This window comes from Clinocottus analis, unplaced genomic scaffold, assembly GCF_023055335.1.
Source record: "Clinocottus analis isolate CAN_PGR_092001 unplaced genomic scaffold, fCliAna1.0.p SCAF_10, whole genome shotgun sequence".
Classification (NCBI taxonomy): domain Eukaryota; kingdom Metazoa; phylum Chordata; class Actinopteri; order Perciformes; family Cottidae; genus Clinocottus; species Clinocottus analis.
The window spans coordinates 14734586-14753940 of NW_027175821.1; the positions used below are offsets into that span (position 1 = coordinate 14734586).

General features: G+C 40.2%; 1 protein-coding gene across 2 annotated transcripts in view; it reads left to right on the forward strand.

Annotated features, from left to right (window-relative positions):
* Window positions 1-19355, forward strand: part of glra4a (glycine receptor, alpha 4a) — a 39015-nt gene that overhangs the window by 16756 nt on the left and 2904 nt on the right. Inside the window, exons 2-9 of one of the 2 annotated variants that reach the window (XM_068581547.1) lie at window positions 5536-5663; window positions 7038-7105; window positions 8441-8664; window positions 10172-10254; window positions 13665-13802; window positions 14105-14319; window positions 16401-16550; window positions 18678-18788. In XM_068581547.1, coding sequence (XP_068437648.1) covers window positions 5536-5663; window positions 7038-7105; window positions 8441-8664; window positions 10172-10254; window positions 13665-13802; window positions 14105-14319; window positions 16401-16550; window positions 18678-18788 — 1117 coding nt within the window. The remainder of the gene's footprint in view (window positions 1-5535; window positions 5664-7037; window positions 7106-8440; window positions 8665-10171; window positions 10255-13664; window positions 13803-14104; window positions 14320-16400; window positions 16551-18677; window positions 18789-19355) is intronic. The other variant, XM_068581557.1, reaches the window with a different exon arrangement.

Below are 19355 nucleotides of genomic sequence, written 5' to 3' on the forward strand. Positions count from 1 at the left end.
ATCTGTATGATTTGGTGGTAGAAAGCGGTGTTGATTGTCCAAAAGGTCTGCGTTCAACCTCAAAGTGAGAGCCCTTCTATGATAGCAATATGTTAGGCTCAAGTAAATGTCAAGGGCAATTGGACAAGTAGGAAATTACAGCAATGAGTTTCAACAGGCGGCGAGAGCAGTTTTGCTCCGTTTCCCCATTATGCTAATGGCCCTAAAAAGTTAGTATGTTCATGCATGGATGTCTAATGGGCCCGATATCCCTCGGTGCTTCGTTGTAGGAAACTAGGGAACAGCCACACTGTGATATGATGTGCTTTTTGTGATCACCAGCTTCTTAATGAAAAAGCAATTAAACGAAGATATTCGCACTCCATGTGCAGAATCCCATCCCATCTAATTAGAAATAATTTTCATCGGTTTCTTCCGATGAAATCCGAGGCTCTATGAAGTAAAACAATAACATACAGACAAAACTACTTCTTGTTGTTTCAAGTGGAAACCAGTTAACCAGTCTTGCGGACTGCATCTACACTAACCTACATATAAAAGAGGCAAGCATTTAACATGTATGTCTGTCCATATTTACACACTTGGGCTTTATGTTGTAAGAAGGAAAAAAAGGCGGAAGGGAATTTTGCAGATGTAAAGAAATGTTGGTCTCCTGCTGACCTCGCCTCCCAACCCCTCCCACCCCGGTCCATTTATGTCCTTATACATTTGAGCCGTATGTACTGTACAAAGAATGACAGCTCCAGCTTCTTTTCTTTTGCTACGTGTGGTTATATATTTTCTCGTAACTAAATGATGCAGTACACTGGAAACGGCTACCAGCTGCCTCTCATTTCCTGCCTGAGCTGCCTGGTCCCTGAATTTCAATGATAGATATCACTTACAGGATTTTGTACTTTTTATTTCTTATTTGAAGCTTGTGAATAATCAGTGGCTAAAATTGGCTCGTAAGATCCATTTACCCGCTTTGCAGCTTTGTGATATCACACTAACTTAACATGCAACTCAAAACAAGCTGCAACAGACCAGTATCTGTGAGAATTAAATCCATGTAGGACGATTCCACATACACCTCTCTCTTTACTTAATGAATTTGGATTAACACCTCATAAAGAGGCCCATGATATTGAGGGGAAAACTCTGATGCTGAAGTAGCAAATTTCTGTGATGAAAAATAGGAAAACAAGTCATCCATGGCCATGCATCCATGTCTGCAGGAAATTACTGCACGCTGTTTTCCTGAACCATTGGTCATGTGTAAACATAGATTGATTAGAATGAATGGCTGACTAAAATGTTTGCCTGGAGCCAGGTGGGGTGAAACGCTGCTAATCAAATGCAGAGTAGCTCTTCAGATGAGTTGCTCATACAGTTGCTTCCCATGGTTGATCTGCTGACAGCACAGTCCTGACAGGTTTGTCATAACAGTGTTTCCCCCTCATAGCTGTCGACTGAGCACGGGATGACCAACAACTGAGATACAAACTCCATCCAGAATAGAAGAACTGAATCTTTAATGTGATTACTTTGCAGGTATGTAGCTCCAAAGGATGCTAAGAATAAAACATGTGTTTGTTTGCTATGTATATTTAAGCTTCTCCTCAGAGACAACTAAATATGTACAGTAGTCCTTGCTGACGTATAGAAAGTTCAAAGAAGACTAAATTATTTCTGAGCAGCCGTTTGAATCCTACAGAACCACCTCTGTGTTTATACTTGAAAGTATACACACACACACACACACACACAATTGTGTTTTTGCTTTGATTCAGCTTTGCTGTCAGAGCCAAATTAAGTCACTGAGTAACAAGAGTGACAGCCCAAACTTGCTCTATAGAGAAAGGAAAGAAAGGGTTGTTCTGTATTCTCGCCATCAGTCTGGTACGGATGCTCATATGAAAGGAACGTAGGGGGAGGCAAAAAGGTCAGACTCATTAAATGTCACCGAAGAGCTTTTAAATAATTGAATCACTCAGACAAAGAACCACATCATTTTGCTTTGAAGGGTTCTTAGGAGCCACTTGCAGACTTGTGGTTGTATAGTCAGGAACTGCTGATATAATTTTAGGAGTGACCGTTGTGAAGTACATTAATCTCCAAACAACTAACACCCAGAAAATTGCACAAGATATAAAGTATATTGCTTAGCAGTAAAGACATGAGTTTTTGTAGGGCATCCAGGTTTGTTTTTTCACCTCACGCACTGCTCTCCAAACCTGTCAAGAGGCATCACTCTGGATGCAAATTGTCAAACAGGAGATCAAATCTTTCTTCCTTTCCCCTCTCTGCTAAATAATGTTAAAGCATGGATGAAACAATAGGGAGGAAATGCTTGAGTCCAATTAGAAATGCATGAGGGCTAATCAGGAGGTCTGGAGGGAAAGCAGAAGTCACAGCTTTTCCCACAGCTCAGGGTGAGAAGTTCAGCTGTAGACATCACCACAACGAGTTCACAGCCAAAAATAGCACTAATGCATTTCCATCTTAAAATTAACATCATACAAATGCTGCATGTACGGCACTTCTGAAACCTCTGGAATTCACACCACACGATGTGGAGGTCAGTAATGCCAATCGCTCCTAAATTTGATCAACGAGTCCTTGTGCTCCCAAATATACAATTTAAAAAGAAAAGCTTTTTCATCATTAATCAAAGAAGAACCACAACATGCTGCATGTGTAGGGAACATTGTATCATTAGGAAGATGAACTTACTGACAGCATTATAATAAAAGTAAATACATTGGATCTGATCATTGAGGCCTACTGTTTTGACGCATACTGCTTTATGTGGACTATTGGGTTTGATCGGTAGCAGTAACAGAAATAACAGCTGAGGAATTTCATACGGTTGTTTATTAGCTCCAACAAGCAGAAATGACTCACAAAGACAGCGCCCAGATCCAGTCTGCACTTCACTGAAATTAGCTGAGGAAGTGTTTGTGTTGATTAACAGTTTGGACTTCAAGTGCTCATTCATGAATATACAGTATAGAAATGAACCTCGTCTCATGCCCTAGACGTGCGTCTTGGTAAAACTGACTTCTTTGACTGTCAAGCAGAAATCATCAGCCGGCGGAGTCAAAACGCATTCACATGATCTGCAGTTGCCTTAGAAACCTTTTCTTCTTCTCTCGATATATCTTGACAACAACAGAGTTTATTCTCTCAATCATTTGTCTCTGAAAGCTTGTGACCTGTCAGAGGATATCACACTCGAGACCAAACAAGATGTTTTATTGTTTTGTGCTGATCTGTAAAACAAGCACAACCCAAGACGGACAGTTCGTTATGGCTTTCTGTTCGCGCAAGAGTCTGACCATCAATCGATCTCCCTGTGTACTCGTGTGAGTTTGTAACTGTGTGCGTGCATGTGTGTGTGTGTGAGAGAGAGGGGGATGAAAGGATACCAACATAGTGTAAATTCAGCAGCACTACAGAGTGGACTTTAGCCAGAAGAAGTGGACTGGAGTCAGGGGACCAGTGAGAGTTGAGCTTTATAATGTAAGGAAGACATACGTGCACAGCAGCTCCTCTGGGAGAATCCACAAAAAGGTGCTAGTGCTTGTTTTGTTTTAGCATTACTATTGAAACCTATTGGATGATTAGCACTGAACTGTGGTAAATTACTAAATGAACAGTTTGTATGTTAACATATTAATGTTCTCGCACTACGGTAGATGTGAAAGAAACATGCCGATAATAAAAAAATTGAAAGTCTTATAGCTTTAGGAGTTGAAATACTTTTTTTTTTTCTCCGCTCTGACACATTTTTGCCAAAGCAGAACAAACTTGTTTTGTTATAACATATGCAATCAAATCACACCAAAACTGTGTGTATGGCAACATGCCAAATAGTTGATGAGAGATACCGTGCACACCAGAAAGCAACATACTGTATGTTTACATGTACCTGACCAGGTGATCACCAAGTGGGTGTTTGGAAGTAAAACAATTGTGTTCTTCTAATCACGATCAATTTCTTTGTGGAAACCATCTGACCAAACTAATAGCGCTGGCAAATCAGAAAGCTATCATATGAATCTTTTTTGTAATCATCATAATTATGCATTCAGCAGGCACTACTAAGTGTTGTGATAAAAAATAAATGACATTGGGCCATTTTTTCGAAATTAGACATGGTTTTGATGCAACCAGCAGGCTTACAAGATGTTGAACTATCTGTCTGGCAGAGGTTTAGCCTCTTTAGATTGTATGGCAGGGTAATTATGCCAATGCACCACTTACTCTTAGTTATGTCTCGATTGATTTACACAGATGACTGCGTTCACTCAAATTCAGATATCGAAGGACAGACAATGTCAATGTCGACCAGTGAGGAATTGACAGCATGCTGGTTTCCATCTCAGACTGCCAAGCATTAACAACATGGATCAAGGACACTTCAAGCGTTAATCATTTTCATTAATCATCTTTCTAAAAGTATATCTTTTTGCTACTTGACATTTTGTGGAGAAAACCCACTTATATTTAACCACAGCTTTACAAACATTGTGAATGCTTCAAAATATCTCCACAGTTTTATATCTTCATCATCATTACTGCAGCTAAATTAAAAAATAAAAAATCCTAATTGTTGCCTCTACGATTAAAGTCTCAATCAGCTCATCTTTACCTTTGACGTCCCAAAAATATCCTCCACAAAATCCTTGATCCTGCAGCTCCTGACGATGCACTACATGTGGCTCCAAATACAACTAAGAGGCCATAGGATTGGTAGATCAGTGGCTACACACACGCACAAACACGTACACACACATACACACGTACACAAGAACACAAGGCATCAGCAAAGCTGTGCCTCGGAGGGGATTGAACCAGCCATCTGTACTCGGGAGTTTCAGATCATGACAGATTGTGAACTGTTAACAATTGTATCAAAGGCATGGGGTGCAATCAGCTGTGCTCCAACAGGGGCCAGTGAGAAATCAAATCCATTGTGAACATCAAACAGCGTTTTCCTTGTTTCCTTACATGCTTCCTAGTGTCCTTTTTTTGGGGTTGTTCTTCCTCTCCTTACTTTGACTCTGCCCTGTTGGTTATTCCCGTCAGTGACTGCCAGAGCCTCACTGGAGCTTGTACCAACTCCTTCCTCTCCCCGGTGTGACATTCACAGCATTACAATTGAGCCATCAATCTGTCAAGCCGTACTCCTGCGAAGCCTCGAGCTGTGGGAAGCGCAGGAGAGGGACAAGTGTACCTCTCCTTCTGTTTTGCGTCTCTGTGGTTAAGGGCCTAACAACTACAATATGTCTTACACACGATGCGAAAGAGAGGCGTTTTAGCTGCCAACTGAGACAAGACATTCACTGTCATTTTTCACACTAATTTCCTCATCTACTGGTGGGTGTTTTTTTGCTGATTACTAAGTTAGTGACTGTTCCCATTTTTCTTAGCACCACCCTCACTGCCGCCTCTCCTACAATCAGACACGCCTTCCTCTGCAGTTTCTGAAATGTCTCTTTTCTTTCTCTTTGTGTTGGTTCCCACCTCTCTCTCCCTCTCTAATGTTAGACTGAGCTCCTGTAAGGAGGAGATAAAGCCCCCCAACAAGGCAGGACAGCTGTCGCCGTCTGACTTCCTGGACCAGCTCATGGGGAGAACATCAGGATACGATGCCCGCATCAGACCCAACTTCAAGGGTAACTTCAGTAGGACGCACTCGAAAAACACAGACCATTTCGTCTGTGTTGTGAAAGCTAAACAAATGACCATTGTCATGTATGTGTTGCATGCGTTTCCAGCTTCCCAGTACATAAATATCACATCAGCTCGTCTCCCTTTCCACCCGGTTTGGTTTCACATAGTTCGTTCAGTCTAAAGTCTAAGTAAACCTTTGTGGTGTAGGCTAGTTATTGTGTTGTATTGATGGTGACTTAAGTATGAGATATCACATTTTACCCTGCTGCACGAGTACACAGCAACCCTGTCTCCACAGTTATGTTTTGAAGAAAATGAAAATGCTGCCTGCAGTACGTTTACTGGTAATGTTTTTTATCCAGTACAGGAAGTGGTTTATATTTGTTTCATCTTGCATGAGTCATAGTGAGGGAGTCCTTCTTATAGTTGTGCATTGTGCAAAGTCCGTTTTTCAGGCTCGATAGCTAATTGGGTACTCAGCTGCAGCCCATTAAAGTCCACAATATAAATTACATTAACAATGTAAAGTTTACATTATTCTTGACGTATACAATGAATGAATACATAGGATTTCAGTTGCACTTTAAAATCTCGACTCAAGTTCTGCTTATAAGGAGCATCTTATTTTCTGTGATTTCTAAGCGGATTAATGGACAATACTGTGTGATAAATAATGCAGATAAGGATATTCTGGTTAAGTGCAAATCATACTGATTCTATGATTATGTCTGCGTGGTTAGATTTTAAGTTGTGAATCAGAGGGAGTAGGATTTTTCATGCAAAGCCACCAGGCACTTATGGTTTTGAAGTACCTTCATTGCCTCCTTGAGTTGTGTCACAGCTGGCAAAATCAATGAGCCCAACAACAAAAACTAACATCGCGCTGCGTTGAGAACACCAGACTGCACCTGTCCCTTTTAGCTGACGCAGCGTCTTTCCCTCACATCTCTACCACCGCGTCCGTCTCGGGAGGCCCGACTGTTTTTGTTGCCGACACACTGGTTTCCACACAGTTTGTTTAAAGTTAAGAACTGATTATGGTTTTGAGTTAACTGTTAAGTGCAGAAGCTACTTTTAGGATACTGTAGGGAAAAACAAATGAAACATCGTGTCTTTTTTTAAAGTTGTTTTACTAAATGTATTTGCTGTTACAAAGTAGTGTCATCTAAACATAATTTATAAAGTCAGGGTTGCACAGAACAATTTTTATAGATGCAGGTTGCATGACTGAAAGTGGATGAACAAAATCATAAAGAGCCACATGAGATGTGCATTACAATATAATCGGTATTTTTGTTTGTTTGTGTGTGGTGCAATCTCATAAATCCCCTCTAAAGGGAAAGATGTGTGAATTCAGTCTGTTTTTCTTTCCCTAGGCCCAGCTGTGAATGTCACCTGTAATATTTTCATCAACAGCTTTGGGTCCATCACAGAAACTACAATGGTAAGAAGACATTGGAGAGTTTAAATGTTTCAAATGTTAGTTTTCTTAAGAACAATCTCCCTCACTGACATTGTATCTAAACATGATTATGGATTAGAGTTCATATTTTGTTTTGTTGCGATATATAGAAATCTTCAAGCGCTCCATCCTCTTTCTTCCCTACCAACTTCTTTGCTAATCCACTGAGTGCTGAAGCCGTTCCTTTATTTCTGTGTTTCCTGGAGCATAACAGTGCAACCTTCAGAGACCAATGGGTCACTGACATGCTGATAATGAACTGTCCACTCTGCAATTAAAATGAAAAATTGAGAAAATGGATGAAAGGGGGTATGGGAGAGAGGACGAGGGGTTCAGGGAGAAATGACTGTCCTCAAGTCTGCGATTCCAAGCGATTGTTATAGCTGCTGGGTCAGCACAACACAGCTCTGCTTCAGGGTGTCTGAGGGAGGCCCATGGTCAGACCTCCAGCACAGTCAGCTCGGATGACGACAACAGGAACAAAATCAGTGCATGCGCTGGGGAAGCCTGCTTTTTATTCTGATGAATGAAATGAACAAGAAAAAGAAACCATGTACAATGATGATTTCTGAATTAATTGCACAGATTAGAAATCTAATTAAATCACTCATGTATGTTGGCTGCAGGCAGGAGTGAGTGTCTAGTAGTGTCCTTGGTATGCCTCGCAACGATTAAACAAACACTCCCATCTTATTCAATCAATACTTTAGGAATATCTGATGAATATGGGGAGGGTTTTCTAACACAGGGATGTCTTTATTATCATGAACCACTGAGTTTCCACTGAGGATACATTACAAAGATTGATCATGTGTAATAAAGTGCTTGCTCTGTTATTACGATTGGGAGATATGTTAACATTAAATAGTATTTTTACTTGAAAAAGCATTCATTGCTGGCTGAGAAAATGCAAATCAACCGTATGGCTATTTAAAATCCTCCAAAAAAAACTGTTATTTGTGATCGGTCCACCAATCAGGAAATGAAGCACAATGGACGCTTGTACATCAGAGTGGATTTCTTTGTTCTGTGCAATACATCATTGCATATGAACAAAAAAACAAAAGTTATAGATTTAGTCTTTAAAGTGATATTCCATCCAACAAAGGAGTCTCAAAGTTTCATCATGGTTTCATCTTTCAAAGAGTAGAATATCTTTGGTCATCGTACATTCATCGTCAGTCAGTGACGAGTAACAGAACATTCCCATAAACTTCTCAAGTCACTACCGCAGAATGATCCACGTCTAAGCTCCTCATCTGCTACAAACTTCACCGCTGATATATTATCCAATAACGTCCCCGAGTTCTTCCACAGGACTACAGGCTCAATGTATTTCTACGACAAAAATGGAACGACCCTCGCCTGGCGTACCGCGAATACCCAGACGCCTCCCTTGATCTGGATCCATCTATGTTGGACTCCATCTGGAAACCTGATTTATTCTTTGCAAACGAGAAAGGAGCCAATTTCCACGAGGTCACCACTGATAACAAGCTGCTACGGATTTTCCAAGATGGCAGCGTTCTGTACAGCATAAGGTAAAGATAATGCTCCCAAGTCCTCTGTAACGGACAGTTTGAGAATGACATCATGGATGACACGCAGCTGCAGTGCGATGTGAAAAATCCTCTGCATGCAATTTAATAATTAAACTGCTTTGATATCATCCGATTGTTGTCAGATAAAATTGTAAAATATGGATCTGACAGAGCTGAAAGTGTTTACCTGAGGGGGAACTGGACGCTTCCTCGATGATGACGTCGGTTGAGAAATGTTCTAAATGTCAGATATTGCAAACAAATCACACTCATATACGACCTCTTGGACACAAAATCAGAAGATTGAATCACACACCTCTACATTTCCTTTCCACCCACTCTGGTGCACTTGCAGTTCACTTCAATACTAAATGGGTGCAGGCGTGGAAAAGAAATGCACAGAAATGTCAAGTGGCGAGTCAGTTGTTAAATTACACACTAAACCAGACAGGACATTTGCAAACTGCTTATTAAACCACAACATAGGAGATGTCACCTGTGGCGTTGTGCCTGTTTGCATTTCACACAAGTTTCCTCACAACTTTAAACTGATTCATCTTAAAAATATAACCAAAAGTGAAAGTTTGACATTGTTTTCAATTTCACCTCTGTGGAAGTCTTCTCTTTGGTGCTTTTCTGGATGATATGTTTGTTTTTAAAAGTTAAAATGATATACCTGTTATACAAATTAAAAGGATACCATCATATTTCTACATTTGTTTTGAGAAGAGGGAGAAACAAACAACATAAGTCCGCTGTCGCAAATACACATAATCACCACATCATACCACCGTTTACTGCATCTTGTGGCTTTGCTTACCGACTGTGTTTTGTAATTATGGACCAAACATCTTTAAGTGCCCTAAATGCATGACACAATGAAGCCCATGTTCAGAGAATCAATCACTTTGATAATGTTTTCTTCAGCTGAAAAAGACATTGTGTCATCATAACACAGGAGCAAATGGATGTCTGTGTATACTGCTGGCGGCTCTTGTCTCGCCTCTGGGCGATGCATTAGAGCAGGTAATTACACAGTTTTCCTCCAGACAGACTACCAAATAGCGCTCTCTCTCTCTCTCTCTCTCTCTCTCTCTCTCTCTCTGGCTCCCTCTCTCTCTTTTCTCTGAGGACTTTTGAAGGCTTAATGCATCAACACCACAACAAATAAAAGCAGGGAGTCCTGCACCAATTACTCTGCCATTACTATGGTGCAACAAGTAATCAAATGCCAGAGTAACTCAGTTTTTCAAGCTACCCTTTATAAAAACTAAATCTGTTTAGTTTCCAATTTTATTGAATTAAACACATACTTCTGACTCCTGTTTCTTACTTCGGAAAACAAAGCAGCTTGGCACCAATTTATTTCTCATTTCTTGTAATCTGTTAACGTGTCCTTCCTCCTTGTGCCTTGATGTCTTTTCTATGAGCCCCTTTGTGCTTTTGGGCCTTTTTTGACATCCTTTATTGCTTCTCTTCCCTTTTCCAATCTGTTTTTCTATCTCAGGCTGACTCTTGTCCTGTCCTGCCCTATGGACTTGAAGAATTTCCCAATGGACATTCAGACCTGTACAATGCAGCTTGAAAGCTGTGAGTCTTCTTCTCTTTGACTTCCTCTCGTCTCACTTTCCTCTTTTTTTCTCCCCCCTCACCTGATTTTTTAAAAAACATTTTGCCGGGCTTGTATGGTGCTTTATCTTGCTACATTCCAAGAGATAGGAACTACATCATGATTATAAATCTATGCCAATATCTGTAATATATTCACAAAGTCCATGTGGAGAAGGGTTTATGTTTTGTAATTTCATCTCCTGTGCTCGCCGAACCCCAAAATTGAACATCAAAAGTGTAAGAAATGAATTAAACAGTGTGCGTTTGACTGCTGCCATTAAATCGGCTGTGCAAGCTACCATTGAAAGAAAAATATTTATTTAAAAAATGTCCTGTATTATATTAATGCAATTTGTAATGGTTAAAAATTTGAACATTCATTTTTTAAACTTTTTTTCCCCCTCCTCATCGTAGATTAACATCACTTGCCATCATTTGTCGATGTTCTACTCAACAGTTATTTGTTTAAACCGCCTGACTTGTAGTCCACCATTGCACAATCTGAAAAGCCACAACACACTGTGGGGCGGTTGAGTATGTCCAGAAGCTCACGTCTCATAATCAGGCAGACAAGATCCACGCACTGTAGGTCTACTCTATATACTCAATATTACTTCATCTTCATATGTAAATAGTATTTTAGTACGTCATTTTCAACCTACTTATGAAGCCAACATTGGCTCATTAAGATAACTGTGACTACGGTCTGAGATCAAGAATTATTATTTACATTTACTATACATGTGTTTATCGTGGAGTGTTTAAAAAATGTATAAAAAGACAAACCTTTTAAACTGTTATTACATAGATAAAATGTAGGGGGGAAATCCCTTTCGCAGAGATAGCATCTGCCCTTGTAAAAAACAATTTCCAGGATATAAATAATAAAATTTTAATTTTGTGTCCCTTTTATTATATGTGACCCCTCCCTTGGGGCCAAGAGGTGACCTAATTTCCTGCTATAGGGACAAAACAATGTAAAGTGTAGCAACAGGGAGGAAAAAGAAGCTCGTACTATGACGTCCCTGCACCTTTCCAGAACCATCTCTCACAAATAAATAAGTCAAGCTGAACGCTGGTATCTCTACCTGCGCCCTTATCTGATTCAACAAGAGGTATTGGTTTGTATAGAACTCCTTTACAGGAGGCAGCATGATTTATGTTTACAGAATAACACAAACGGATATCAAAAAATACAAAAGGTTTAGTGCACAATGTACGAATTAAAAATATAAATGCATTGTACCCTTTAGGAGTGTAAGGGGGAGAATAAACAGATGCGTGTTGAAGCAGCTGTGTGTGTGTGTGTGTGTGTGTGTGTGTGTGTGTGTGTGTGTGTGTGTGTGTGTGTGTTTGGCATATCACATCGCCATTAGAGGAGATGTAATCATTCCTGATTAAAGGCCTCTGTTGAGGAAACTTGGCCTTGTGTTGACAAGTGCTATAGTACACCACCCAAGGGTGTGATCACCTTGGCTGAAGCTTAATGTTAAGAGGACATTATAGGTTTTACTGTCGCTATTAGAGCTGCAGAAACACGAGAAAGCTCGAAAGAGGTGGGTGATGGAAAAAGAGGGAAAAAAAAGAGGAGAGTTATCTTTGGGGTTTGAGAGCGCCACGGCCAATCTTCTTTTGTGGCCTTTAATGCCAATGGCTTATATAGATATATAAATAGAACCAACAATACGATTCTGCCTCATTCAGTCACATCAAAGCTTCATATATGGAGCTTATACTACCACACTTTGCCTTAAGCCATTAGCTTTCAGTAACCTCAAATCCACTTTGTAACTTACACCATAAGTGAAAAGCAAGAATAAGAATTGAAAGGCTGCGTTAAGATAGTGGCTTTCATTAGGTGAACCGCTATTTTCTGTGAAAATGAAGACGACATGTGACTAACAGTCATTACTCTACCTGGCAGAGGTATTCCTGACATGATGCCTCATGAATTTCATTTCTATTGCACCTTTAACATTATCTCAATTATGTTTTCTCACCTCTGAGCTGTACCTGGCTTGTTATCTGAGGAAAGCCTCGCTATTCCCCTTGCTCGTTACAGCAGGATGTGTGAATGACAGAGAATTCAGAAACAAAGATTAGTGTCTTTTAGACGTGTTATATACCCAGGACATGGTATAACATCTTGAATAATTGATGCCTTTGTTACGTGGGTCCAGAAAGGGTCCCAGTGGACATCAGCATTATTCATATGTACAAGAAGTTCTGTGTTTTTGCATGAGGCATGCATTATTTTATATATTTATAAGTATCTGTGAGAAGGATCACAACCCTCAAAAGCAGAATCATTATTAACTCATCCAGAGTGGTTCACTAAACTGTATATTCACTTACAAATATATATATATATATATATATATATATATATATATATATATATATATATATATATATATATATATACATATACATATATATATATATATATATATATATATATATATATATATATATATATATATATATATATATATATGCAATAATGTGAGTTTGTACATTCTAATCAACTTAGTATGTGTTTGCACGGAAAGCCTTTTTCGGGGTTACCAGCGGATCGGCTCCTCGTGTCTTTTATTCTGTAACATTCAAGCAACCACAACAACATGACTGGAGCCGTGTTGGGTGACCTTTACCGTGACAAGCATGATGGCAGAGGGTAGCTGGTAGCTGGACAGATGGGCAAAAGTGACATTGTGTCACCACAAGTTTCATTCTCTCACGGTCTCATTAGCCAAGGTTTATGGTGTTTCTTATGCATAGATGTTATACTATGGCAACAAGATCCCACTTACAGCTGTGGTGTAGAAAAATAATCAGGTGAAAGAGGAGGAAGAAAGGATATTTAACAGCTGGAGTGCACAATGCAATTTGAATACAGCAAGAGCATTGTTTCTGTGAGACTTATAGCAAACAAGACATGCTAATGATATATCCTGTGATGTGTGCAGTCCCCTTTATAGTCAGTCATAGTGTAACTCCTTGTTTGCATGTCTACTTTGCTGGAATATGAATATAATGTGGAAGATGAATGCTGTTGCAAGTGAATGCATCTCACCACAATATCTGAGCTGAAGCATTATTTAAGTTGTATTGAATATTTTATATATCTGAGATATTATACACTGTTGAGGCAAAAATAATTTATTTTAAAGCTTCTTATCTGTTTGGCAAGTCAGTGTAGTTTTTGAAAAATGAATGCCACGGTGAAAAGGTATGCCACAATTCGTCTTAAATTATGTGCAAGATGCATGAACAGAAGAACAATGTGTGCCGTCATAGTCTATTCAATATTATATAAAGTGGAAAAAATATGACATTTCATACTATTTTTGTCTTACTTAAATATCTTCTCTGTTCACCTTTCACAGTTGGTTACACCATGAATGACTTGATCTTCGAGTGGCTGTCTGACAACCCCGTTCAGGTGGCTGATGATCTTACCCTCCCCCAGTTTGTGCTGAAAGAGGAGAAGGATTTGGGCTACTGCACTAAGCATTACAACACAGGTACATAATTAATTCCACATACCAGGGACCCCACAATGTAAGTCCAAATTGGCATTGAGTGCTTCAGTTTATTTCCTCTCCAGAGGTAAAATGAGTTTGGCATGCAAGAGAGAGGATTCAGCTAAAACATGTAAACTATTGGTTCGAGTTAGGATTTCACCTGATGTATTAAACAGTTATTAAACAGTTGCTTTCACCAGAATGTCCCTTCACCGGACAGCCTACTCTCTCAGTCCCAACATCCCAACAGTGTTAACAATGCTAAGCATGTCAGTTGAATGTATTATGTCATGTTTCTACAGGTAGATTCACCTGCATCGAGGTGAAGTTCCACCTGGAACGTCAAATGGGCTACTACTTGATTCAGATGTACATCCCCTCCCTCCTCATCGTCATCCTCTCATGGGTGTCTTTCTGGATAAACATGGACGCTGCGCCAGCCAGAGTGGGTCTGGGCATCACCACTGTGCTGACGATGACCACGCAGAGCTCTGGTTCAAGGGCCTCGCTGCCAAAGGTGGGCCCGGAGACGAGTGGATTAGTGATGATTTGAACACAGCGGCAGGTGGATTCTTTGATTGTTTACCGAGCAAATTGATCAGCAAGAACCCAGAGATGAAGGGGATGTATTGCCGTCAGGGCTCAAACTTGCTTTATTCTATTTACTGGGTATTACACAGTTGTGGTTTTGAAATGTTGGGCTGTTTATGATTTCTCGCTTGTCGTAAGTCTATAAATCAATGGAGCACAACATCACAGACACCAATAAACATTCAACTATAATCATCTGCTGTTCTTCCTCCAATAAGCAAGTACGTGTGAGAGAAAACCGCATACAATAATACCATCAGCTCAACAAGAAGGTCAGGCTATAATCTGTTTATTAGATTGTTTTCCATTTCGTCACTGAGTTGGAAACTTGTGACAGACGTGCAACGGATTACCGAGGACTGCAAAAGGTATTCTGGTCGTGTGTACCAATGTTGGTAAAAGAGACATTTGAAGTACAAGTTATGAAAGCGTATTTCGTCATGAAATGCTGACTTTGCACAAGGTAGTTTCTAATGAAGGACAAGGCTAGAGATTAATGATGATGAGCAGACAAACAAAGGCCAGGTAGGCTGAGGACACTGGCATGTGAAAGACATGCAGGGCAGAGCACACAGATCCCTGGAGACAAGGTTCAGGAACAGGTGAGAGACAGACTGTACTCCACCTTCATGACGGTAAATACTGACCGGCTGTGATTGTGTTTTAGAATACCATGACCATAGACAACCGACCAACAGTTTAACAAACAATTTAGATCACTGCACAAGATATATTAGATAGCTGGGAACCATAGAATTGCAAGTAAAAAATATATATATATATATATGCTAATATGATAAAGCAGTGGCGGGCGGTGGATTTTCTACCTGTGCCTTCAGTGCCTCAGCTGTTTAGGCTGTTTGGACATGGATGTAAACTGCAACATGAACGGTTGACAGTAAACCACCTTCATTTGAAAAAGGGGAATAATCTCAGAGCCAGGTTTCTATATTTCAGGATCAATATGATCACATTCACACCTGGACATTGCACAAGCACAGTCTTATCTGCCAGCCACAAAGCAGCTGCCTTGGAACTGTAAGGGGTTAAGTGCCTTGCTCAAGGACACCTAAGTGGTGGCAATGAGGGAGGAGGAGCGCCGCTCAATCACTTTCCCCTTCCAGATTCAACCATTGTTCCTTAACTTCATTGCTTCTTTCTTTTCAAAATGAAGAGATGTCGACTCATTGGTTCCTGCCGTAGTGTGGATACAAGCTATTCCTACTTACCGTACATTGATTTATTTGATGGGTTTTAAGATGCCTGAAGGTGTTAACATACCTAGGCTTTGACTACACACAAAAAAACAGAGGTACAGCGACAGTTTTAATTCTGTTTCCTTATTTCTATTAATGTGTGTCTGTATCTTGAGACAAAACAGAACTCTGAGCTTACTCTTGCTACCAGAAAAATGAAGTTGTTCTGAGAAAGGACAAACAAGAAAGGATGTGGTAAATAATAAAAGTATTCCAGCCAACAGAATATTTTTGTAAGATTATTAGAAAACCCAGTCAGTAGGTGGTACATGACATGTAAAAAGTCTAAGATGGAAGGTGTTAACAAGTCTCTATGTGTGACATCTGAAATTACCACAGTAGAAGTGTTGATGTACACATGACTGAGGTGTTTCCAGAGTTTGTGCCCTACATGTCAATTTGCACACACACAGACAGACACACACTTTCATGCGTGCATCTTGAAGAGCCACCAAACTGCTGCTCAATTGAGTGATTATCTAAACAATGCATGCTCAGCGGGCGTTGCTGATCTGCTGTGACATATTTTCTCTTGAACGACCTAGCACCTCGAGTCTTGAGCCGTGACCTGTCTCATGGCTATGTGTCAACCGCCCACAACCCACTGACTCATTACAATTCTAGACCTACCCAGAGATATATGTCATTACGTGCCAGAGCGGAGGCATGGCTAGATCATGCTGCACCCACGGATTATCCATTAGCCTCATTGATTGGCTGTTGATGACTGTGACCTTGTCCGTTTCCCCAGGTGTCCTATGTAAAGGCCATCGACATTTGGATGGCGGTGTGCCTTCTGTTTGTGTTTGCTGCCCTGCTGGAATACGCAGCAGTTAACTTTGTCTCAAGGCAACACAAGGAGTTCATCAGGCTGAGGAAAAAGCAGCGGCAGCAAAGAATAGTAAGTGTAAATCACACAAAGGCCAATGCATGCTCACACACACAAATGCTAAAAACAACACACACATTCCAGCAGATTCTAAAGAGCAAGCATGAGGAGGCCCTCTCACACACACACACACACACACACACACTTCAGGCCTTGTCAGCCTCCATAACATTGAATTATGCCTCTTGTTATTGCGGGCTGCTGTATATCCAGGAACTGACAACATCAACACGCTACAGCTGGCTGTCATATTACATGAGGCAGATATGTTCATTTCAGTTCAGCTGGTTTCCATCAATAGCGTGACCTGTGACGAGCCACTGCCTTACTTTCCTTTCGTCAAAACATTTGGCACAGAGCAGCGGCCTTCCTACCAACCCTGTCACAGTGGGATACCTTAACCCTCCCTTCACACTGCAACACTGATATATTTTTATAGTCCGACCTCTAGAGACACTGACTACATTTGTCATGATTTGTGTAAAACGTTATCCCTAACATGTATAGTTGTATTTTCTTTAGTTGGGCCCCTTCAAATACCATCATTCAATAATGCATGGGTTACAATTGGAAAGGGATCATCACTTTTCCGTACAATTATTGACAACAATCTTACTGGGTACCTTGTAACATTTCTGTATCACTCCTAAACATTGCCTTTTTGTATCTAAACCAGGCAGCAAAGTTCTGTTCTGGAAAGTGACCCAATGCAAATTTGTTTTAAACTTGCTTTCTCTCTGCTGACTATCAGGGGACAAATCCTCATGTTGAAGTCAGATTGTAAAGAAGTCTATTAGAAAATGATCCTACTTATCACCTCCTTAAACATTATAAACATGAGTGTATGGTCTCAATCACTAGTTTTATGCCTTCTTCACTCATGATGTTCATTTAGTCAATTATGGTCCCATTTAGAGTCAAATAGACCATAATTCAGCATATGCTTGAGGATGGGTTTACTGTGATTAAAAGGTCGCTACCAGAGCCATATATGCGTCAATACCTCAGTCCTCAGCACTCCGTATATGGTCACTTCCATTCAATGGTTGTAAAAAGCTAAGATAACGAGGAACGTAACTTAAAATGGCGACGGACAAAACATCAAACTCGAGGCTTCAAAACGTCAGTCCACAAACCAATAGTTGACGTCATGATGACTGCGTCCACATAGACAGTCTGTGGTCCAAACATGCATCCTCTCTAAACTGCATCCATATGTTGAGCAATAATTAGGAAAACAGCTTGTACGTTATAGAAGTGTTTACAGCTAAGAGACCATGTTTGTCACAGACTGGTTGGTCTCAAGAGAAACAGACGGGACATCTTGAAAACCCCATTAAACAGTGTCTCGGCCGCTTCCCAGACTCATGGCAAAGTCCCCTTGTACAAAGCAGAAGAGTCCAGCAAATGTACCGGGCAGTGTTCCCTCCTGCGTCGATACAGGAGAGAGAAAATAATGGTTGCAAGAGAAAAAGACTTCCCCTGTCCACATCAGTTGCACGATTACTCCCACTCGGGAGTTTGAGGTCACAAACTGTCCATCTGAGAGGTATTGACGCACAACTTAATGTGTTGTACTAGAGTGGTTGGAAATCTGATGGAGCATACAAATCCTAGGCTGGCCATGGTTTGATCAATGCACATTCAGCTTTGTGTTTGACAGCTCTCGTGTTTTCTGGCAAGAAAAAAAAAAGAAGTTAGAGCCAGATTAGCTAGACAGCCTTCGTAATTATAAAAAAAAAAATGTAGCTTTCATATATAGAGTTTACAGAAATAGCTACTTTATTCATCTTCAAAGCCAGGTCCCTAAACGAACAGCAGCAGACAATGCCCTGTATTACAGTGCCTGTATCAAAGTGCCTCTTTAATTAAAAGCCAAGTTATTGTTTAAATTTGGAGTTTGCATCTTTAATCACTTTATTTTTGGCAAGGCATAGGTTGATTTTTTATTTAAATGAAGCAGAGGGAATTATTGTTCCCAGCAAATTGTAAAGGCCCACGTCCCAAACTTTTTAATTATACATTCAACACCAATTAATTTGTCTTACAAGAGACGACCAAACTCTTCGTTTACAAGTAAAGATGAAATAAGAAGCAATAACTCTTATTTCAATGTGTCTACCTTCCTTTCCAATGGAGGTGTTTGCCAGTCAGCCTGGAAGTGTTGAGTCGTTGCGGAAAGTGAATGACATCCCTGGTAACAACTCAACCTACAGGAACCTGAATCAGCACTGCACCGCCTGTGACAGGGTAAAAATATTTAACCCTTTGTCAACCCTGACCTTCGAACCCATTTTTTGTCCATGCCTCCAGTCTTCCAAATTGATTGTGTACTTTCACTGCGAACCTCAATATATCTTGGCATTTCTCCCACATCCAAAACCCACTTTGTGCTGATCTCTCCCCATCACTAAAGCCTTCTCTTCCTGACCTTCTGCCCCTCTATACCAACATTACTAACTTGGATTTATTGCCCTCCATTCCCTCCTAATGTGTATCCTGTTTATAAGCCTAATTTTTAAGTCAACATTTCTACCTCGTTTTCTTTTTTCAGAACATTCTCCAACAATGTTCGCATTTACCAAAAGCTAAATAATACTTTTTTTATTTTGTATTGTATCTAGTTTATGGGTAAGTAGTTAAACATTTCGGAAAATGGGTTTATTTGCCTTCTTGAAAGCACCTTGGGGAAAAGATTAATACCATAACGGCAGGAAACAGAGAAAACTGATAGCTTGGCTCCGGCAGAAATTAACGCAATCTGCCCACCAGAACCTCTGAAGAGAACAAATTACCAGGTTACAATTTATTTGTTTA